This window comes from Anomaloglossus baeobatrachus, chromosome 7 (assembly GCF_048569485.1).
Source record: "Anomaloglossus baeobatrachus isolate aAnoBae1 chromosome 7, aAnoBae1.hap1, whole genome shotgun sequence".
NCBI classification, from domain to species: domain Eukaryota; kingdom Metazoa; phylum Chordata; class Amphibia; order Anura; family Aromobatidae; genus Anomaloglossus; species Anomaloglossus baeobatrachus.
In genome coordinates this window covers 235,987,818-236,011,278 of record NC_134359.1, presented here as the reverse complement: position 1 = coordinate 236,011,278, position 23,461 = coordinate 235,987,818, and the positions used below count along the sequence as shown (strand labels likewise).

Below are 23,461 nucleotides of genomic sequence, written 5' to 3'. Positions count from 1 at the left end.
GGCTCAAAAGGCTCAGAGGGGCTCAGATTCCGGCCGGGCTCAATCACGCCCAAGGAAGGCAGCCGGAGGAACCGCTACCAAGGCGGTCTCCTCATGATTTTCAGCTCTCTCTCTTTCCGCATCCGCGGTTGGTGGCAGACTTTCCCGCTTGGCGACATTTAGCTGCCACAGGTCACAGACCGGTGGGTGAGAGACATTGTGTCTCACGTGTACAGGATTGAGTTCTGTTCTCGTCCTCCGGCTCGATTCTTCAGAACTTTCCCACCCCCCCCCCCGAGCCGATGCTCTTCTGCAGGCAGAAGGAGTGGTAATCCCTGTTCCTCTTCAGGAACAAGACACGGTTTTTCCTCCAATCTGATTGGGGTGCCAAAAGGATGGCTCTTCCGTTCCGTTCTGGGCCTAAAACTGCTCACCAAGCACGTGAAGGCCAGGCGGTTCCGGATGAAACCTTCCGCTCCGTCATTGCCTCAGTGTCTCAAGGAGATTTCCTAGCATCAATAGACATCAGGATGCTTATCTCCACGTGCCGATTGCTCCAGAGCACCAGCGTTTGACACGTTTCGTTATTGAAGACGAGCATCTTCAGTTCGTAGCCCTGCCCTTCGGTCTGGCGACAGCCCTACGGGTTTTCACCAAGTTCAGGGCAGCAGTGGGAGCAGTCCTGCACTCTCAGGGTCACTCTGTGATCCTTACTGGGACGATCCACTTGTCAAGGCACCCTCTCAAGAGGCATGCCAACACAGCCTGAACGTGGCGCTGGAGACTCTCCAGAGTTTCCGGTGGATCATCAACTTTTCAAGGTTAAATCGGGCACCGACCCAATCGCTGACATATCTGGGCATGGAGTTTCACACTCCCTCAGCGATAGTGAAGCTTCCGCTGGACAAGCAGCGTTCACTACAGACGGGGGTGCAGTCTCTCCTTCAAGGCCAGTCACACCCCTTAAGACGCCTCATGCAGAGGCAGTCACTTTCGCGCAGTTTCATCTGCGTCCACTTCAATGGGACATGCCTTGCCAATGGGTTGGGGAGTCGACGTCCCTAGACAGGAACGTCTCCCTTCTCAGACGGTCAAGGACTCTCTTCAGAGGAGTCCATCCTTCAGATCAATGTTCTGGAAATCTGGGCAGTGTATCTTGCCCTGCAAGCCTTCCAGCAGTGGCTGGAAGGAAAACAGATCCGAATTCAGTCGGACAATTCCACAGCGGTGGCATACATCACCCACCAAGGCGGAACACGCATCGCCAAGCCTACCAGGCAATCCGGCGGATTCTGATGTGGGTGGAATCAAAATGCTGTGGAGAGAAAAGCGCACATAGGGTCTTATCTGGCAAACAATGCAGGCTTAGAAAATGAAAACAGGTGCTCACCTATGGAAGTTGTGACAGGCACAACTCCTATGTATGCAGAAAATGGTCAAGCAGCAGCCCCGATGATGCAACAGGGAATCATGAATGGATAAGAAAGTCGGGTTTAACACTGCGCTAAAACCATGAAGCCAAACGATGTGATGAATTCTTTGCTATATTTTCTTTATTTAGGCCAGGTCTACGCGTTTCAAAGGCATGTCCGCCTTCTTCATCAGGACAAAGGAAAAAACAGCATTATGCTGTTTTTTCCTTTGTCCTGATGAAGAAGGCGGACATGCCTTTGAAACGCGTAGACCTGGCCTAAATAAAGAAAATATAGCAAAGAATTCATCACATCGTTTGGCTTCATGGTTTTAGCGATGTGGGTGGAAGACAGAGCATCCACCATATCCGCAGTTCACAGCCCGGGCGTAGAAAATTGGGAAGCAGACTTCCTCAGTCGCCAGGGCATGGACGCAGGGGAATGGCCTCTGCACCCAGAAGGGTGTCAGGAAATCTGTAGCCGCTGGGGGATGCCGGACGTCGACCTAATGGCGTCTCGGCACAACAACAAGGTCCCGATTTTCATGGCGCGGTCTCACGAGCAAAGAGCTCTGGCGGCAGGCGCCTTAGTTCAGGTTTGGTCGCAGTTCCAGCTACCCTATGTGTTTCCACCTCTGGCACTGTTGCCCAGAGTGCTACGCAAGCTCAGCTCCGATTGCCGCCGCGCCATCCTCGTCGTCCCAGACTGGCCGAGGAGGTCGTGGTACCCGGATCTGTGGCATCTCACGGTCGGCCAACCGTGGGCACTCTCAGACCGGCCAGACTTACTGTCCCAAGAGCCGGTTTTTTTTTCCACTGAATTCTACGGCCCTGAACCTGACTGTGTGGCCATCGAGTCCGAGATCCTAGCGTCTTCAGGATTATCTCAAGACGTCATTGCCACCATGAGAAGGGCTGGGAAGCCGACGTCTGCCAAGATCTACCACAAGACGTGGAAGTTATTCTTATCTTGGTGCTCTGCTCAGGGAGTGTCTCCCTGGCCATTTGCATTGTCTCCTTTTTCCTCCCTTCCTGCAATCTGGTTTGGGAAAAGGTTTGTCGCTCGGCTCCCTTAAAGGACAAGTCGCAGCGCTGTCGGTATTCTTTCAGAAGCGCCTAGTACGACTTCCTCAGGTACGCACGTTCCTGCAGGGGGGTTATCACATTGTCCCTCCGTACAAGAGGCCGTTAGACCCATGGGATCTGAACAGGGTATTAATTGCTCTCCAGGAGCCGCCCTTCGAGCCTCTGAGGGATGTTTCACTTTCTCGACTTTCACAGAAAGTGGCCTTTCTGGTAGCGGTCACGTCTCTTCGGAGAGTGTCCGAACTAGCAGCGCGGTCATCCAAAGCTCCCTTCCTGGTGTTCACCAAGACAAGGTAGTGCTGCGCCCGATCCCAGAGTTTCTCCCTAAGGTGGTATCCCCTTTTCATCACAATCAGGATATCTCCTTACCTTCCTTTTATCCTTATCCATTTCATCGATATGTAATGGCTTTGCATTGTTGGATCTGGTGTAGAGCACCCAGAATCTACTTTTCCCGCACGGCGTCCCTGCGCCGCTCGGATGCACTCTTTGTCCTTGTCACTGGTCAGCGCAAGGGGTCGCAGGCTGCAAAATCCACCCTGGCTTGATGGATCAAGGAACCAATCCTTGAAGCCTACCGTTCTACTGGGCTTCCGGTTCCATCAGGGCTGAAGGCCCATTCTACCAGAGCCGTGGGTGCGTCCTGGGCATTACGGCACCAGGCTAAGGCTCAGCAGGTGTGCCAGGCGGCTACCTGGTCGAGTCTCCACACCTGCACCAAGCATTTTCAGGTGCATGCCTACGCTTAGGCGGATGCCAGCCTAAGTAGATGAGTCCTGCAGGCGGCGGTTGCCTCCATGTAGGGAAGGGCTGTTTTTACAGTCCAAACTTGAGGTATTCATTTACCCACCCAGGGACTGCTTTTGGACGTCCCAATCGTCTGGGTCTCCCAATGGAGCGCCGAAGAAGAAGGGAATTTTGTTACTTACCGTAAATTCCTTTTCTTCTAGCTCCAATTGGGAGACCCAGCACCCGCCCCTGTTTCCTTCGGGATTTTTGGTTTGTTCGGGTACACATGTTGTTCATGTTGAATGGTTTCAGTTCTCCGATGTTCCTTCGGATTGAATTTGTTTAACCAGTTATTGGCTTTCCTCCTTCTTGCTTTTGCACTAAAACTGAGCAGCCCGTGATCCCACGGGGGGTGTATACCCAGAAGGGGAGGGGCCTTACACTTTTTAGTGTAATGCTTTGTGTGGCCTCCGGAGGCAGTAGCTATACACCCAATCGTCTGGGTCTCCCAATTGGAGCTAGAAGAAAAGGAATTTACGGTAAGTAACAAAATTCCCTTCTTCTCAGCAATCCACTCGCTCCAAACAGCAGGAGTGATAATACCTGTCCCGGACGACGAGAAGTTCAGGGGTTTTTATTCCAACCTCTTTGTGGTCCCCAAAAAGCATGGGTCAGTTCGACCCATCCTGGACCTCAAACACCTGAACAAACATGTGCACGTACGGAGATTCAGAATGGAGTCCCTAAGGTCCATTATTGCATCCATGGTCGAAGGGGAATTCCTCGCCTCCATAGACATCAAGGACGTGTACCTGCACATACCCATCGCCCCAGCTCACCAAAAGTTCCTCCGCTTCGCGGTTCAGGACTCCCATTTTCGATTCGTAGCCCTACCCTTCGGCCTTGCCACCGCACCAAGGGTCTTCACCAAAGTCATGGCGGCCGCCATGAGCGTCCTTCACGCTAGGGGAGTAGTCGTTCTCCCTTACTTGGACGACCTCCTCATCAAGGCCCCCTCCTTCCGCGACTGCTCAACCAGCATACAGATCCCTGTGGACACCCTGTCCCGCTTAGGGTGGCTACTGAATCTAGACAAATCATCCCCGGTCCCATCACGATCCATCACCTTCCTGGGCATGTCCCTGAACACCTGTCGGGGCTTGATCTATCTCCCTCAGGACACCATGATCAGCGCCCGAAAGCCTGCTTCATCCCGCATTTACCACCGTACGTGGAAAATCTTCCTTTCATGGTGCAGGGAAACTAACGTCCAGCCTATGCCTCTGGCCATCCCCAGAATTCTTGACTTTCTGCAGTCTGGCTTGCAAGCGGGGTTGACTCTCGGCTCCCTTAAAGGGCAGGTCTCTGCATCCTGAATCTTCTACCAATGCCGCCTGGCTCAAAAACCGCAAGTCAAGACCTTCCTCCAGGGCATTTCCCATCTAGTTCCCCCGTACAAATGGCTGCTGGACCCATGGGACCTCAATCTCGTTCTGGACGGTCTCCAGAGGTTCCCCTTTGAACCTCTCAAGGAATCCTCCCTTGCTCTTCTGTCCTGGAAGGTAACATTCCGGGTGGCAATTACGTCCATCAGACGGGTTTTGGAGCTGGCAGCACTCTTTTGCCGCAAGCCTTTTCTGATCTTTCACCAGGACAAAAGGTGGTTCTGCGCCCCCTTCCGGATTTTCTTCCAAAGGTTCCTACCCCGTTTCATTTGAACGAGGACCTTGTTCTGCCTTTTTGTCCACACCCAGTTCATAGGGTGGAAAGGTCTCTGCATTCGTTAGACCTCGTCAGCGCTCTCAGATATTACATATCCAGGACAGCCCCCTTTAGGAAAACGGACTCTTGTTCGTCATTCCTGAGGGGCCTAAGAAGGGACAGGCAGCTTCAAAGGCAACTCTGGCTCGCTGGATTCACTCTGCGATCCAGGAAGTCTACCACTTGCAACTCAAGCTCATTCCACGCGAGCAGTTGGCGCTTCGTGGGCCATTCGGCATCAGGCTTCAGTGGAACAGGTGTGTAAGGCTGCGACCTGGTCTAGCCTACATACTTTTTCAAAGCATTACAGAGTCCATACCCAGGTTTCAGCTGAGGCAAATCTGGGTAGGAAAATTCTGCAAACGGCAGTAGAGCTCCTCTCTCAGTAGGCGCTCCAGACTGGCTGGGACTGGTTCCTCATCCTAGGGTTGTGTTGTCTTTCTTTTATTTTTCCCACCCATGGCCTGCTTTAGGACGTCCCATGGTCCTGTGTCCCCCAATGAGGCGTCAGAGAAAAACGGATTTTTGTGTACTCACCATAAAATCGTTTTCTCTTAGCCATCATTGGTGGACACAGCACCTACCCTGTTGCCCTGTTGGGCCTTGGTTCTCTCAGTACCTTATTTGGTTATGACTCTTTTTTTCTTTGTCGCTCCATTGGGAGACCCAGACAATTGGGTGTATAGCTTCTGCCTCCGGAGGCCACACAAAGTATTACACTTTAAAAAGTGTAACCCCTCCCCTCTGCCTATACACCCTCCCGTGCATCACGGGCTCCTCAGTTTTTTGCTTTGTGTGGAAGGAGGCACACATCCACTCAGCTTCTCATTTTAGTTATATCGGTTGGAAGAAAAGTGGGCTCCCACTGGGCCCCCGGCATGTTCCCTCCTCACCCCACTAAGTCGGAGGTGCTGTTAAGGTTGAGGTACCCATTGCGGGTACAAAAGCAGGAGCCTCATGCCGTCTCCTTCACCATCCCTTTGCGGCTCTGGGAGAAGTGGGATCCTGAGCGGTCATCCAGTCACTGGGACCGTGCTCCCTCCGCAGCCCCTGGGGGAATCTGTCGGACAGGAGTTGGTTAATCCTCAGGGACCGGGCCCTGCATCACTAAGGTACTCTGTACCCCCATGGGGGATGTGCATGGAGCGCCTACATCCCGGACGCTGCAGCAGCTGCTTATTTGTGACGGCCGGCGGACTTCCGCGCCGACCGCGCCTGTTTGTCGGCCGCGGTGTTAAATTTAGGCCCCGGCTTCAATTGTGGCCTAGTAGCAAAACTCCCGCCCCCGGACCTGTCTATCAGGGATCAGGGCGGGACGGCCGACCTGACGTCGGCTGTGAGGGCCAGGGCATCCTGTATGTTCCTCCCCCCCTCACTGATCACTGTGGGGACTCCAGATTCCCGCACTTTTCTAACGCCGCCCACGGCTTCTCTCCTCCCCTGAGAGCTCCGGCAGCCATTTTTTGGCACTCTGCCTGTGGAAGTTTTCCTGGAAAGAGCTCTGCAACGCTGGGAGACCTAAGGCAGGGAATCTGGAGGACACACACTCCGCTTTTTAGCGGTCGGTAAGCCACACCGGTCACCCGGTGCTGGTCCCCTTAGGGTGCCGGAATAGATACTATATATATTTATATATTTCTGTTCGGTCGGGCTGTATACCCTTCCCATATACCCTCAGTGATCACTCTCCTAGGAGACAACAGCATGTCGTCCACAAGGAGCAAGGGGGCCAAAACACAGGGTTATTTTGCGACCTGTACCTCTTGTGCGGCTAAGTTACCTGCGGGTTCCACCTACCCTCACTGTGAGCAATGCTCAACCCCTGTTTTACTTCCACAACCGGAGCCTCGGTCACTAGAGGGCCCCTCGGCTCAGGTAGAATCCGTTGCTCTACCTGTCCAGGCGGCAGGGACAGAGTTTGCAGTCTTTGCTGAAAAACTCTGAGTCACTCTCACAATCCATGGCTCAGTCCATGGACAAATGGTCTGCCAAGCTGCTGGAAGCTTTGCAGTCCAGACCGGTCCCTACACAGGCCCCGGGCCCTGTTGGATCTTCACCCCCAGGCCCCTCTCTGCCCGCGCCGCAGCACGCTCCCAGGGGGGGCCCTAGGTCTCATGGGGAGGACTCCGGCCCGGACCACAGTCCCAGACCGGCTAAGCGGGCACGCTGGGAATCTTCCCCGACTTCTTCACGCTGTTCGGGTTCCCAGCGGGAGGACTCTCTGGAGGACGAGGCGGACGTCGCAGCTCAGGGCTCTGACACTGACGTTGCCCTCAATCTTGATACACCTGACGGGGACGCCATAGTAAATGATCTTATCTCGTCCATCAACCAGGTGTTAGATATCTCTCCTCCACCGCCACCTGTAGAGGAGTCGACTTCTCAGCAGGAGAAACACCAGTTTCGGTTCCCTAAACGTACACGGAGTGCGTTTTTCGATCACTCTAACTTCAGAGATGCTGTCCAGAAGCCCAGAGCGGTTACGGACAAGCGCTTTACTAAGCGCCTTACTGACACACGTTACCCCTTCCCTTCTGACGTTGTCAAGGGTTGGGCTCAATGTCCCAAGGTGGATCCCCCAGTCTCTAGATTGGCGGCTAGATCTGTAGTATCGGTTGCAGATGGATCATCGCTAAAGGATGCCACTGACAGGCAGATAGAGCTCCTGATGAAATCCATCTATGAAGCCACGGGCGCGTCTTTTGCCCCGGCCTTTGCAGCCGTGTGGGCACTCCAAGCTATCTCAGCCTGTCTGGCTGAGATTAATGCCGTTACACGTAATTCTGCTCCGCAGGTTACGTCTTTGACTTCCCAGGCGTCAGTTTTTTCTTCCTACGCCACGAACGCAGTTTTGGACTCTGCTAGCCGTACAGCGGTGGCATCCGCTAACTCTGTGGCAGTCCGCAGGGCCATGTGGCTGCGCGAATGTAAGGCAGACTCTGCTTCCAAGAGGTTCTTAACCGGTTTGCCGTTTGCTGGCGACCGATTGTTTGGCGAACGATTGGATGAGATTATTAAGGAATCTAAGGGAAAGGACTCCTCCTTGCCCCAGTCCAGGCCAAAGAGACCTCAGCAACGACAGATACATTCGAGGTTTCGGTCCTTTCGTCCCTCCGCCAAGCCCCAATCCTCTTCGTCCAGCAGGCCGGAGAAAGGCCAGAGGAACTCCTATGCGTGGCGGGCTAAGTCACGCCCTCAAAAGGCCGCAGGAGGCACTGCTTCCAAGGCGGCCTCCTCATGACTCTCGGCATCCCCGAACCGCATCCTCGGTCGGTGGCAGGCTCTCCCGCTTTCGCGACGCCTGGTGGCCACATGTTCAAGACCGATGGGTGAGAGACATTCTGTCTCACGGTTACAGGATAGAGTTCAGCTCTCGTCCTCCGACTCGTTTCTTCAGAACATCCCCGCCCCCCGAGCGAGCCGATGCACTTTTTCAGGCGGTGAACGCTCTGAAAACAGAAGAAGTTGTGGTCCCTGTTCCCCCCCAGGAACATGGTCGCGGCTTTTACTCCAACTTGTTTGTGGTGCCAAAGAAGGACGGCTCATTCCGTCCCGTTCTGGACCTCAAACTACTCAACAGACATGTGAGCACCAGAAGGTTTCGGATGGAATCTCTCCGCTCTGTCATCGCTTCAATGTCACAAGGAGACTTCCTAGCATTGATCGACATCAAGGATGCTTATCTCCATGTGCCGATTGCACCCGAAGATCAACGCTTTTTGCGCTTCGCCATCAGGGACGAACACCTTCAGTTCGTGGCACTGCCTTTCGGCCTGGCGACAGCCCCACGGGTGTTCACCAAGGTCATGGCATCTGTTGTGGCGGTCCTTCACTCTCAGGGCCACTCGGTGATTCCCTACTTAGACGATCTTCTAGTCAGGGCACCCTCTCAGTTGGCGTGTCAAAACAGCCTTTCCGTCGCTCTGGCGACTCTCCAGCAGTTCGGGTGGATAATCAACTTCCCAAAATCCAAGTTGACACCGACCCAATCACTGACGTACCTTGGGATGGAGTTTCATACTCAGTCAGCGGTAGTCATGCTACCGCGGGACAAACAGCTTTCTCTGCAGGCAGGGGTGCAATCTCTTCTTCGGGGTCAGTCACACCCCTTGAGGCGCCTCATGCACTTCCTGGGGAAGATGGTGGCAGCGATGGAGGCAGTGCCCTTCGCGCAATTCCATCTGCGGCCACTCCAGTGGGACATTCTCCGAAAATGGGACAGGAGGTCGACTTCACTCGACAGGAACGTCTCTGTCCCTTGCAACCAAGACGTCACTTCAGTGGTGGCTCCTTACCAACTCTCTGTCGCAGGGGAAATCCTTCCTACCCCCCACCTGGGCTGTGGTCACGACGGACGCGAGCCTGTCAGGGTGGGGGGCGGTTTTTCTCCACCACAGGGCTCAGGGAACCTGGACTCCGATAGAGTCATCCCTTCAGATCAATATTCTGGAGATAAGGGCAGTGTATCTAGCCCTATTGGCCTTTCATCGGTGGCTGGAGGGCAGGCAGATCCGAATCCAGTCGGACAACGCCACGGCCGTCGCTTACATCAACCACCAAGGCGGCACTCGCAGTCGTCAAGCCTTCCAGGAAGTCCGGCGAATTCTGCAGTGGGTGGAAGCCACAGCCTCCACCATCTCCGCAGTTCACATCCCGGGCGTAGAAAACTGGGAAGCAGATTTTCTCAGCCGACAGGGCATGGACGCGGGGGAATGGTCTCTTCACCCAGACGTGTTTCGAGAGATCTGTTGCCGCTGGGGAACGCCGGACGTCGATCTCATGGCGTCACGGCACAACAACAAAGTCCCGGCATTCATGGCCCGGTCTCAAGATCACAGAGCTCTGGCGGCGGACGCATTAGTTCAGGATTGGTTTCAGTTTCGACTGCCCTATGTATTTCCTCCTCTGGCGATGCTGCCCAGAGTGCTGCGCAAAATCAGGTCCGACTGTCGTCGCGCCATTCTCGTCGCTCCAGATTGGCCGAGGCGGTCGTGGTACCCGGATCTGTGGCATCTCACGGTGGGTCAACCGTGGGCGCTCCCAGACCGCCCAGACTTGCTATCTCAAGGGCCGTTTTTCCATCTGAATTCTGCGGCCCTCAACCTGACTGTGTGGCCATTGAGTCCTGGCTCCTAGCGTCTTCAGGGTTATCTCAGGATGTCATTGCCACTATGAGACAGGCCAGGAAACCAACGTCCGCCAAGATCTATCACAGGTCTTGGAGGATCTTCTTATCCTGGTGCTCTGATAAGGGTTTTACTCCCTGGCCCTTTGCCTTACCCACTTTTCTTTCATTCCTTCAATCCGGAATGGACAAGGGTTTGTCTCTCGGCTCTCTCAAGGGACAAGTATCGGCGCTTTCCGTATTTTTTCAAACGCGTCTAGCCAGGCTTCCGCAGGTCCGCACGTTCCTGCAGGGAGTTTGCCACATAGTCCCACCTTACAAGCGTCCGCTGGAACCCTGGGACCTCAATAGGGTGCTAACGGCTCTTCAGAAACCACCTTTCGAGCCGCTGCGGGAGGTCTCTTTATCACGTCTTTCGCAAAAGGTGGCCTTTCTAGTGGCAGTTACGTCGCTCCGTATAGTGTCGGAACTGGCAGCGCTGTCATGCAAAGCCCCCTTCCTGGTTTTTCACCAGGATAAGGTGGTTCTACGTCCGGTCCCGGAATTTCTCCCTAAAGTGGTATCCCCTTTTCATCTCAATCAGGATATCTCCTTACCTTCATTTTGTCCTCATCCAGTTCACCAATGTGAAAAGGATTTGCACTCATTAGATTTAGTGAGAGCACTCCGACTTTACGTGTCTCGCACGGCGCCCCTGCGCCGTTCAGATGCCCTCTTTGTCCTTGTCGCTGGCCAGCGTAAAGGTTCGCAGGCTTCCAAGTCAACCTTGGCTCGATGGATCAAGGAACCAATTCTTGAATCCTACCGTTCTTCTGGGCTTCCACTTCCTTCAGGATTGAAAGCCCATTCTACCAGAACCGTGGGTGCGTCCTGGGCGTTGCGGCACCGGGCTACGGCTCAGCAGGTGTGTCAGGCAGCTACCTGGTCTAGTCTGCACACTTTCACGAAACACTATCAGGTGCATACCTATGCTTCGGCAGACGCCAGTCTAGGTAGGCGAGTCCTTCAGGCGGCGGTTGCCCACCTGTAAGAGGGGGTCGTTTTTGGCTCTTTTTATCGAGGTATTCTTTTACCCACCCAGGGACTGCTTTTGGATGTCCCAATTGTCTGGGTCTCCCAATGGAGCGACAAAGAAGAAGGGAATTTTGTTTACTTACCGTAAATTCCTTTTCTTCTAGCTCCTATTGGGAGACCCAGCACCCGCCCCTGTTCCCTTCGGGCTGTTGTTCTTTTGTGTACACATGTTGTTGCATGTTGAATTGTTCTTTTGGTTCATGGTTTTCAGTTCTCCGAACATCCTTCGGATGGAATTTACCTTAGACCAATTTATGTTTCCTCCTTCCTGCTTTTGCACCAAAACTGAGGAGCCTGTGATGCACGGGAGGGTGTATAGGCAGAGGGGAGGGGTTACACTTTTTAAAGTGTAATACTTTGTGTGGCCTCCGGAGGCAGAAGCTATACACCCAATTGTCTGGGTCTCCCAATAGGAGCTAGAAGAAAAGGAATTTACGGTAAGTAAACAAAATTCCCTTCTTTCTCATGTTCCTCTGTTGAGATAAGTTCTTACTATTTTTCTTTTTTCTCCTACTGCTTGTGTACTAAAACTGAGGTTGCCTGGCCTGGCCAGGGGGTGTATACTGCAGAGGAGGAGCTAATGTCTTTTGCATCTACTTAGTGTCCTCCTATGGATAGGCAGCATAACACACATGGTCCTGTGTCCCCCAATGATGGCTAAGAGAAAACAATTTTACGGTGAGTACACAAAAATCCGTTAATCCGTTATTTTTTTTTTAAATTATTCTGATTTCTTTAGCTTCATTGGTCTAAATACCATACCCAGATCGCTGTATTATATTTAAAAGTGGCAGATTATTTTGCATACATTTCTAAATAGATTTCACTTGTGAATGGGGTTATTAATTTGGGAGGTACAATAATGATGATGTATTATTGGGGATATGAATGTTGTCTCTTTAATTACAGGCATTGCTGTTTTTGGATACTCAACGGCTGTTTCACTTGGGGGCATCCTTGCCTCCCGCTATCTCCACATGGACTTGCTCCACAACGTCCTTCGCTTTCCTATGGGATTTTTTGAGCGGACCCCCAGCGGGAATCTTGTAAATCGTTTCTCCAAGGAGATGGACACAATTGACTCCATGATTCCACAGATCATAAAGATGTTCATGGGATCGTTATTTAATGTGATTGGAGCGTGCATCATCATTCTCATCGCAACCCCAATTGTCGCCGTAATGATTCCACCATTGGGCCTGCTCTACTTCTTTGTACAGGTGAGTATTGGTCAGGAAATGATGCGATTATAGCGGTGAGAAGATGTTACAGAGCGACGCAAACTGTCTCTGCAGCAAACATTACTACAAAGACCTAATAGAAAATAACAAAATCTTGCCCTTCAAAAACATACAAAGTAAATTCAACATCCCAAATAAAGAGAAAAAATTTGGTACCGTATAGAATATTTTCTTACAAACAAACCTAGATTTCAGCTTTCTAAACCCCTAATAAATGTATTGAATAATCCACTAAAGCAAATTATTTGGAAAACCAGTAATATATATTCCTTGCTAAATGAACATTATGAATTTGAGAAAAAGCTAAACCTAAATAATTGGGAGAAAGATTTGCACAAGGAATTCCCTATAAGTACATGGAAACAACTTATGCAACTGTGCTTCTCTTCAGGAGACATATTATAAAGTGTTTCCAGATGGTACTATACCCCTCTAAAGTTGTGCAAGTTTTCTGCTAAAAACTCACCACTATGTTGGAGAGGTTGCGGGAAAAATGGATCTTTTATCCACATTTTCTGGGTCATTCTCTCCATCGGGTTAGGGGTACTTTGCACGCTGCGACATCGCTAGCCAATGAGAGCGATGCCGAGTGCGATAGTACCCGCCTCCGTCGCACATGCGATATCTTGTGATAGCTGCCGTAGCGAACATTATCGCTACGGCAGCTTTACACGCACTTACCTGCCCTGTGACATCGCTCTGGCCGGCGACCCGCCTCCTTCCTTAGGGGGCGGGTCGTGTGACGTCACAGCGATGTCACACGGCATGCGGCCAATAGAAGCAGAGGGGCGGAGATGAGCGGGATGTAACCATCCCGCCCACCTCCTTCCTTCCGCGTAGCCGGTGGACGCAGGTAGGAGATGTTCCTCGCTCCTGCAGCTTCACACACAACGAGGAACATCGTATCTCCTATTGGTGCGAAATTATGGAAATGTCCGACACTGCACAGATCACCAATATTCGACGCTTTTGCGATCGTTTATTGGCGCATCTAGGCTTTACACATTGCGACGTCGTTACCGGCGCCTGATGTGCGTCACTTTCGATTTGACCCTGACGATATCGCAGTAGCGATGTCGCAACGCGCAAAGTACCCCTTAGAGGCAAACGAGAAAATATAGATACATTGTCTGTCACATTTTCTTAGTTATTAAGAATTTATTAGCAGCCAACTGGAGAGAAGAAAGAATACCATCTATTTCAGAAGTTACGGATAGGGTTTCAGCTCATAGTTTGAGTATAATATTGCGTTAAAAGAAAAAACTATCAAAGATATAAAATGAGATGGTCTCTTTGGTCCCAGAAGTACATGCCAAACCTTGTTTTGACTTAGTTCCTTGACATTCTCTAAATATAAATGTAACATGTTATTTCCGAATGTTTATTTTCTGTGCTAAATTAATGAGTTTATAATCTTGCTTGAGTTTGAAACTTAATGAATTGCCTCAATGTCTTTCTCCTCCCCCTCTATATTCTCCCCCCTTCCCTTCCCACCTCCCCTCCAATACCTCTTCCCCCATCCACTTTTAGCCTACCCTTTCTTCCCTTCTTCCCCTTCTTTGTTCTTTCAACAACATAAGCATGCATTTTAAATACAGTGGAACCTCGCTTAACGAGTAACCCACTTAACGAGAATTTCACTTTAACAAGCAAAGCTTTCTGTAAATTTGTAACCCGGTTTACGAGAAAGCTTTGCTGCACGAGCGAAATCCTCACCACACACACTTCCGGTTCCTTTCATTCACCGCGCTCTAACCCGCACTTGCAGTTCACACAAACACACACATGTACGCACAAACACACAAACAAACACGCATGCACACACATACAGTATTATGCTCACCTTGCCTTCCGTTCCACCGCCGGGCTCATGGTTCTTGTAGTTCCCGGGTACATCGCGGCGAACTACAAGTACCATGAGGCCGGCGGTGGAACGGAAGGTAAGGTGAGCATATAATATATGTGAACCTTCCGTTTCAGCGCCGGTCTCCTGGGTCCTGTAGTGCGCCGCGCCGCTCCACTCCAGGCATTGGCATCCATAGCGACGAAGCAGGAACTTCCTAGTTCCTGTCACCGCTAGTCAAAGGCAGCGCGCTGGCCAATCAGAGGAAAGCGGCTCTGCCTTTGACATCAGTGCTCTGGCAGGAAGTTCCTTCCTCGTCGTGATGGTTACCCGATACACAGCCCGACCAGAGAACAGCAATTCCCAGGAGACCGGCGATGGAACGGAAGGTAAGGTGAGCATATAATGTGTGTGTGTGTGTGTGTGTTTGTGTGCGTTTGTGCGCGTTTGTGCATGTGTGGAATGATAGAATAGGGGACCAGGATGGGACATTTAACACATTGTGGAAGGAATTGTCTGCATTGTAATGATTTCCTATGGGAAATCTTGCTTTGCTGAACAAGTATCTTGCTTAACAAGCACACTCCCAGAACGGATTGTTCTGGTTAAGCAAGGTTCCACTGTACTTCATTTACCCCGTCCCCTGTTATTGTAAACCCCTTAAAATTTAATAAAGTATACAAACATTACTACAAAATACTTATACTGTACTCCTCGTCGTGTTTTATCCAGTGGAAGGATTGAAATGTGTCTAACTGGAACAGTTTGCCAAGATTTTGTCTCCAGGTTACTCAGATCCACTTTTTTTTCAAATGAAACTGCAGAAAAAAAAGTAAAGTGGACTTACCATGATCATGTAACATATCCGGGCAGGACATTGTGTAGCTAAACGAAAAGTGGTTTTAAAGGGGTTTTCCACCCTCTCTCAATCTGTGTTTTACTCTCCTCCAGTGGCGGTGCCATTCAAGCACTGTTAGGTACCCTAACTAAAGATCTAATCAAATAAACTTTATTAAATTATATAACTTGGACAAGGATTAAAAATGGCAGGTGGGAGGCCAATTCCGTATTAAATGAGTGCGGCCTATATATAGCCTCAGCCCCCTGATGAAGCCAGTCATGGCGAAACATGTCGGGGAGGCTATTAGTTATTAGGTAGTTTTTAGCAGGCAGTGTAGGTGATAGCCAGCCATATTACGTTAGGAATTATCCAAAGTAGTGTTGGTCCACGGCCGCACTCATCTAATACAGAATTGGCCTCCCACCTGCCATTTTTAATCCTTGTCCAATTTATATAATTTAATAAAGTTTATTTGATTTTTGCCTTTAGTTAGGGTACCTCTTGTTGCCCTTTGGGCAAATAGTGTTTGTTCAATTACCCCTACGTTGACCGGGTGTGACAATCAGAGGTCAGTGTTTGTTCCAGCAGTGTTGGCACCGGCTCTTCGTAGGATGTGACATGGTCATGAGACAGGCCACCTGCACAGTCTTCACACCCCCCGCCTCCAGACAAATTGCGTAGATCTGTAAGAAACTGTGCCGCCACCATAGGTGCATCCAAGATTATCAGTCCAATTTTGGATCATAATGCACAGTTTGGCTGCGGCTCTCCTGACCTGAGCGTGATGGCGTCCTCTATTTCTATGGGTTTGGGAGATGTGCAGTCAGTACTCTATGGCCCGCCCAATCGCTGCTTGCCCAATTTTTACATGGGTTGTGCTCTAGTACTGAGGAGCTATCAGTGGGATAAGTAATCAGTATCAGATTGGTGGGGTGCACAACACTCAGCGCCCCCGCCAATCAGTGTTATCAGCTCTGTATATAGTGCAGGATATCACTGCTCCATACCACCCAGAATGGCGCCATCCCATCAATCGTGTGACCGCTGCAGCCGTTCAGCAGGGGACATAGCACTTTTTTTCTTTTTCGCTCCTAATTGGGAGACCCAGACAGTGGGTGTATAGCTACTGCCTCTGGAGGCCGCACAAAGAACTACACTTAAAAGTGTAAGGCCCCTCCCCTTCTGGCTATACACCCTCCCGTAGGAGTACGGATTCCTCAGTTTTAGCTTTGTGCGAAGGAGGTCAGACACGCACGCATAGCTCCATTGTTTTTAGTCAGCAGCAGCTGCTGACTATGTCGGATGGAAGAAAAGAGGGCCCATACAGGGCTCCCAGCATGCTCCCTTCTCACCCCACTGTATGTCGGAGGTGTTTGTAAGGTTGAGGTACCCATTGCGGGTACGGCGGCAGGAGCCCACATGCTGATTCCTTCCCCATCCCTTTTTACAGGGCTCTGGGTGAAGTGGGATTTACTGGTCTCCAGGCACTGAGACCGTGCTCCATCTACAGCCCCTGGAGAAGATGCTGGATGGAGCGGAGTACATCAGGGACATGGCCCTGCTTCCTCAAGGTACTCTGTGTCCCCGTGCATTTGGCGCTCACACCGCAGCATGCTGGGTGTTGTAGTGCGCCGGGGACATCAGCGCTGCGGCGCTTGTGCCATGGCCTCATTCAGCTTCGCTGAAGCACGCACACTTCTGGGAATCGGTCGCGCCGGCCGCTGGGACTGCGGCGCGGCTGGCACTTGTGGTGCGCCGGGGACTTCAGCGCGGGCCGCGCTTTTACGGCGGCCGCGCTGATAACTCGAGTCCCCGGCTTTTGCGGCCTGCTTCCGTTCGTTCCCGCCCCCAGACCTGCCAGTCAGGAGAGGGGCGGGACGCTGGTCAGTGCATCAGCGCCGAGGGCTGGAGTCGTTTTTACATACTCCAGCCCTCACAATAGGCACAGAGGGGACACTGTTTCCCGCACTTTTGTTTAGGAACTCCCACGGACCGCCCCTCTCCACAGACGCCGGCAGCCATTCCTGCTGACACGCTGAGCGGCAGAGGGGAGCCGGGGAGACCCAGACAAGGAATTCTGCGCCTCTTACCCGCTATTCAGCGGGCGGTAAGCAGCCCTCAGGGCTCACCCCTCTTGTGCCAGTAGTATTCTTAGTATTTCGTTTCTACAAATACTTTGTATTGCATAGCGCTGGTCGCCCTTTGGCTATAGACTCTCTCACATTGCAGAGAGCCAGCAGCATGTCGTCCGTAAAACGCAAGGGTGCCAAGGCACAGACATTATATGCTTCCTGCACCGCATGTGGGACTTTTCTACCGGCAGGCTCCACAGACCCCCATTGTGTGCAGTGCTCGGCCCCTGCGGCGCTTGCACAGTCGGGACCTCTGCTGGACGTGACCCAGGGTGTACCACCTGTGAATGCTGTCCAGGTGACAGGAACTGAGTTTGCAGCTTTTGCTGACAGAATGTCTCTCACTATGTCACAAATTCTTGACACATTGCGAGCTAAGCCTGTACTTCAGGCCACGGACACTGTGCAATCATTGCCCCCTGGTCCCCCTCAGCTGAATTACCTCCAAGCTCCGGGACGGGCACATACACCTCAGGGTGAAGACTCTGACTCGGACGATGGCCCCGGGCAGCCTAAGCGGGCTCGCTATGACGGGCCTTCACATTCATCTCAATGGTCAGGATCCCAGCGAGATGAATCTATGGGTGATGAGGCGGACGTAACTGATCAGGATTCTGATCCTGGGACCGCTCTCAATCTAGATACACCAGATGGTGACGCCATAGTTAATGATCTTATATTTAACATCAATAAGATGTTAAATATTTCCCCACCAGCTCCTCTTGTAGAGGAGTCAGCTTCGCAGCACGAGAGAATCCATTTCAGATACCCTAAGCGTACATTAAGCACTTTTCTGGACCACGCTGACTTTAGAGACGCAATCCAGAAACCCCACGCTTATCCTGAAAGGCGTTTTTCTAAACGGCTTAAAGATACACGCTATCCTTTTCCCCCTGAGGTGGTCAAGGGTTGGACCCAGTGTCCAAAAGTGGATCCTCCAATTTCCAGGCTTGCAGCTAGATCCTTGGTTGCAGTTGAGGATGGAGCGGCACTTAAAGATGCCACTGACAGGCAGATGGAGCTCTGGCTGAAATCCATCTATGAAGCGATTGGAGCGTCGTTAGCGCCATCTTTTGCGGCCGTATGGGCACTCCAAGCTATCTCAGCCGGGCTTGCGCAAGTCGACTCAGTCACACGTGCATTTGCCCCGCAGGTAGCACCATTGACCTCGCAAATGGCGGCATTTGCGTCGTACGCGATTAATGCTGTTCTTGACGCTACAAGCCGCACGGCAGTGGCGTCAGCCAACTCCGTTGTTTTGCGTAGGGCCCTGTGGTTGAGACATTGGAAAGCAGATTCTCATTCCAAGAAGTGCTTAACCAATTTGCCTTTTTCTCGTGACCGATTGTTTGGAGAGCGTTTGGATGAAATCATCAAACACTCCAAGGGTAAGGACTCATCCTTACCGCAACACAGACAAAACAAACCCCAACAGAGGAAGGGTCAGTCTGGTTATCGGTCCTTTCGAGGACCGGGCAGGTCCCAATTCGCCTCGTCAAAAAAGACTCAAAAAGACCAGAGACGCTCAGATTCTTGGAGGTCTCAGTCACGCCCAAAAAGGACAGCCGGAGGAACCATTGCCAAGACGGCGTCCTCCTGACTTGCAGTCTCCGATTCCCACACCCACGGTCGGTGGGAGGCTTTCCCACTTTGGCGACATTTGGCTGTCACGCGTCAAAGACCGTTGGGTGAGGGATATTCTGTCTCACGGGTACAGGATAGAGTTCAGTTCTCGTCCGCCAACTCGTTTCTTCAGAACTTCTCCACCACCAGACCGAGCCGATGCTCTGTTGCAGGCGGTGGCCGCTCTAAAGGCGGAAGGAGTGGTGACCTCCGTCCCTCTTCAGGAACAAGGTCACGGTTTTTACTCCAATCTGTTTGTGGTCCCAAAAAAGGACGGATCGTATCGACCCGTCCTGGATCTAAAGTTGCTCAACAGACACGTAAAAGTCAGGAGGTTCCGGATGGAATCCCTACGCTCCGTCATAGCCTCAATGTCTCAAGGAGATTTTCTGGCATCAATAGATATCAAAGATGCGTATCTCCACGTGCCGATTGCACCAGAGCATCAGCGTTTCCTACGCTTCGTCATACACGACGAACACCTGCAGTTCGTAGCGTTACCTTTCGGTCTGGCAACAGCCCCCCGGGTCTTCACCAAAGTCATGGCAGCAGTAGTAGCTGTTCTGCACTCGCAGGGTCACTCGGTCATCCCGTATCTAGACGACCTGCTTATAAAGGCACCCTCTCAAGAGGCATGCCAGCACAGTCTGAAGGTGGCACTAGACACTCTCCAGAGTTTCGGGTGGATTATCAACTTTCCAAAGTCTCATCTAACCCCGACCCAATCTCTGACTTATCTTGGCATGGAGTTTCATACTCTCTCAGCGATAGTGAAGCTTCCACTGGACAAGCAGTGCTCGCTACGGACTGGAGTGCAATCTCTCCTTCAGAGCCAGTCGCACTCACTGAGGCGCCTCATGCATTTCCTAGGAAAGATGGTAGCAGCAATGAAGGCAGTCCCGTTCGCGCAGTTTCATCTGCGCCCTCTACAATGGGACATTCTACGCCAATGGGATGGGAAATCGACGTCCCTCGACAGGACTGTCTCCCTCTCTCAGACTGCCAAGGACTCTCTGCGTTGGTGGCTTCTCCCCACCTCATTGTCACAGGGAAAGTCGTTCCTTCCCCCGTCCTGGGCAGTGGTCACGACGGATGCGAGCCTATCAGGGTGGGGAGCGGTGTTTCTCCACCACAGGGCTCAGGGGACGTGGACTCAGGAAGAGTCCACCCTGCAGATCAATGTTCTGGAAATCAGAGCAATCTATCTTGCCCTGCGAGCCTTCCAACAATGGCTGGAAGGCAAGCAGATTCGGATTCAGTCGGACAATTCCACGGCGGTGGCGTACATCAACCACCAAGGGGGAACACGCAGTCGCCAAGCTTTTCAAGAAGTCCAGCGGATTTTGACGTGGGTGGAAAGCAGAGCGTCCACCATATCCGCAGTTCACATCCCAGGCGTGGAAAACTGGGAAGCAGACTTTCTCAGTCGCCAGGGCATGGACGCAGGAGAATGGTCCCTTCACTGCCATCGAGCCATACTCGTCGCTCCAGATTGGCCAAGAAGGTCGTGGTACCCGGATCTGTGGCATCTCACGGTAGGCCAACCGTGGACACTACCAGACCGTCCAGATTTGCTGTCTCAAGGGCCGTTTTTCCATCTGAATTCTGCGGCCCTGAACCTGACTGTGTGGCCATTGAGTCCTGGATCCTAGCGGCCTCAGGTTTATCTCATGAAGTTGTTGCCACAATGAGACAGGCTAGAAAACCATCCTCAGCTAAGATCTATCACAGGACGTGGAAGATGTTCTTAGCGTGGTGCTTGGCTCAAGGGTTTTCTCCCTGGCCATTTGCATTGCCAATTTTTCTTTCCTTCCTGCAGTCTGGGTTGGAAAAAGGTTTGTCGCTTAGCTCTCTTAAGGGTCAAGTCTCCGCGCTATCCGTATTCTTTCAGAAGCGCTTGGCACGGCTTTCTAAAGTACGCACGTTTCTCCAAGGAGTTTGTCATATCGTTCCTCCTTACAGACGGCCATTGGAACCCTGGGATCTGAACAAGGTTCTCATTGCTCTCCAGAAGCCGCCTTTCGAGCCTTTGAAAGAGGTTTCCCTTTCTCGGCTTTCACAAAAGGTAGTTTTTCTTGTGGCGGTCACGTCTCTTCGAAGAGTGTCCGAGCTAGCGGCGTTATCTTGCAAATCTCCCTTCCTGGTGTTTCACCAAGACAAGGTAGTACTGCGTCCAATTCCAGAGTTTTCTCCCAAGGTGGTTTCTTCCTTTCATCTCAATCAGGATATCACTTTGCCATCTTTGTGTCCGCATCCAGTTCACCAATTTGAAAAGGGTTTACATCTGTTGGACCTGGTGAGAGCACTCAGGATTTACATTTCTCGCACGGCGTCTCTACGCCGTTCTGATGCGCTCTTTGTCCTAGTCGCTGGTCAGCATAAGGGATCGCAAGCTTCCAAATCCACCCTGGCGCGGTGGATCAAGGAACCAATTCTTCACACATACCGTTCTGCTGGGCTTCCGATTCCATCTGGACTGAAGGCCCATTCTACCAGAGCCGTGGGTGCGTCCTGGGCATTGCGGCATCAGGCTACGGCTCAGCAAGTGTGCCAGGCGGCTACCTGGTCGAGTCTGCACACGTTTACCAAACACTATCAAGTGCATACCTACGCTTCGGCAGATGCCAGCCTAGGTAGACAGGTCCTTCAGGCGGCGGTGGCCCACCTGTAGGAAGAGGCTGTCTGACAGCCCGTTCATGTGGTATCTTTTTACCCACCCAGGGACTGCTTTTGGACGTCCCACTGTCTGGGTCTCCCAATTAGGAGCGAAAAAGAAGAAGGGAATTTTGTTTACTTACCGTAAATTCCTTTTCTTCTAGCTCCAATTGGGAGACCCAGCACCCGCCCTATTTGTTCTTAGGGTTTCGTTTTTCGGGTGCACATGTTGTTCATGTTGTTTCTTAAGTTCTCCGATCTTGTTATCGGATTGAATTTGTTTTTGAAACTGTTATTGGCTTTCCTCCTTCTTGCTTTGGTACTAAAACTGAGGAATCCGTACTCCTACGGGAGGGTGTATAGCCAGAAGGGGAGGGGCCTTACACTTTTAAGTGTAGTTCTTTGTGCGGCCTCCAGAGGCAGTAGCTATACACCCAATTGTCTGGGTCTCCCAATTGGAGCTAGAAGAAAAGGAATTTACGGTAAGTAAACAAAATTCCCTTCTTTTCTTCTAATGATCATAAGGTGTGTCCAACTGTGCACAACCCAATTAACCAAGCATGGTCAAATCCAGTCTTTATCCTGGGAATATACCAAAGTATCACACTGGTTTTACCTGAGTGGTTAAAACTGCTCTTCATGAGATGTATATAAAAAAAATTCACGTAAGAACATGTAGTCAGTTTTCCAAAAGAAAAATTAGTAATATTTTTGATATAGCTATTTCTTCTAATATTTTTTTTTTTTTTTGTCCTCCACTTTTTATTTTTTTTATAGAGGTTTTATGTAGCAACGTCACGACAGCTGAAGAGGTTAGAGTCCGTCAGCCGATCTCCGGTTTATTCCCATTTCAATGAGACCCTATTAGGCGCCAGTGTCATCCGGGCATTTGGAGAGCAGAAACAGTTCATCCAGATTAGCGACTTTAGAGTGGACGAGAATCAGAGGGCATATTTCCCCAGCATCGTCTCCAACAGGTATGTCACAGGAGATGGGCTTTTACATTGCTCCTTTTTGTAAAATAAATACATAAAATTCTACATTGAACAGTCAGTGTTTTGAAATTGGTAGGAGAGTGTAAGACTCGATCATTGCTACTTCTCCTTGTAAAGTTGAGGTGCTGCGCAGGCGCACTACAATACTTTGATCTGCCCTGCTCAGGGCAGATCAAAGTGCGCCTGTGCAGGACCTCAATGTCGGTGAGAGTGGATGATGTAGGACACGTCATGTACCCAGGCTTCAGAAGAAGGTGGACAAAGATGGCTGAAAGACAAGGCACCGGTACCGGAGAATTATTATTTATTATTATAGCGCCATTTATTCCATGGTGCTTTACAGTGAAAGAGGGTATACGTACAACAATCATTAACAGTACAGAACAGACTGGTACAGGAGGAGAGAGGACCCTGCCCGCGAGGGCTCTAGTCTACAGGGAATGGGTGATGGTACAATAGGTGAGGACAGAGCTGCTTGCGCAGTGGTCTACTGGACTGAGGGTTATTGTAGGTTGTAGGCTGGTTGGAAGAGATGGGTCTTGAGGTTCCTCTTGAAGCTTTCCACGGTAGGGGAGAGTCTGATATGCTGAGGTAGAGCGTTCCAGAGTATGGGGGAGGCACGAGAGAAATCTTGTACGCGATTGTGGGAAGAGGAGATGAGAGGGGAGTAGAGAAGGAGATCTTGTGAGGATCTGAGGTTGCATGCGGGTAGGTACCGGGAGACTAGGTCACAGATGTAAAGAGGAGACAGGTTGTGGATGGCTTTGTATGTCATGATTAATGTTTTGAACTGGAGTCGTAGGGCGGTGGGAAGCCAGTGAAGGGATTGGCAGAGTGGCGAGGCTGGGGAATAGCGGGGGGGGAGAGGTGGATTAAGCGGGCCGCAGAGTTTAGGATAGATTGGAGGGGTGCAAGAGTGTTGGAAGGGAGACCAGAGAGCAGGAGGTTGCAGTAGTCAAGGTGGGA

The 23,461-nt window shown here is 51.3% G+C and overlaps 1 protein-coding gene across 1 annotated transcript in view; it reads left to right on the top strand.

The window, feature by feature from the left end:
• Positions 1-23,461, top strand: part of LOC142245330 (multidrug resistance-associated protein 1-like) — a 261,385-nt gene that overhangs the window by 155,645 nt on the left and 82,279 nt on the right. Inside the window, exons 24-25 of the mRNA XM_075317960.1 lie at positions 12,075-12,385; positions 22,278-22,477. Coding sequence (XP_075174075.1) covers positions 12,075-12,385; positions 22,278-22,477 — 511 coding nt within the window. The remainder of the gene's footprint in view (positions 1-12,074; positions 12,386-22,277; positions 22,478-23,461) is intronic.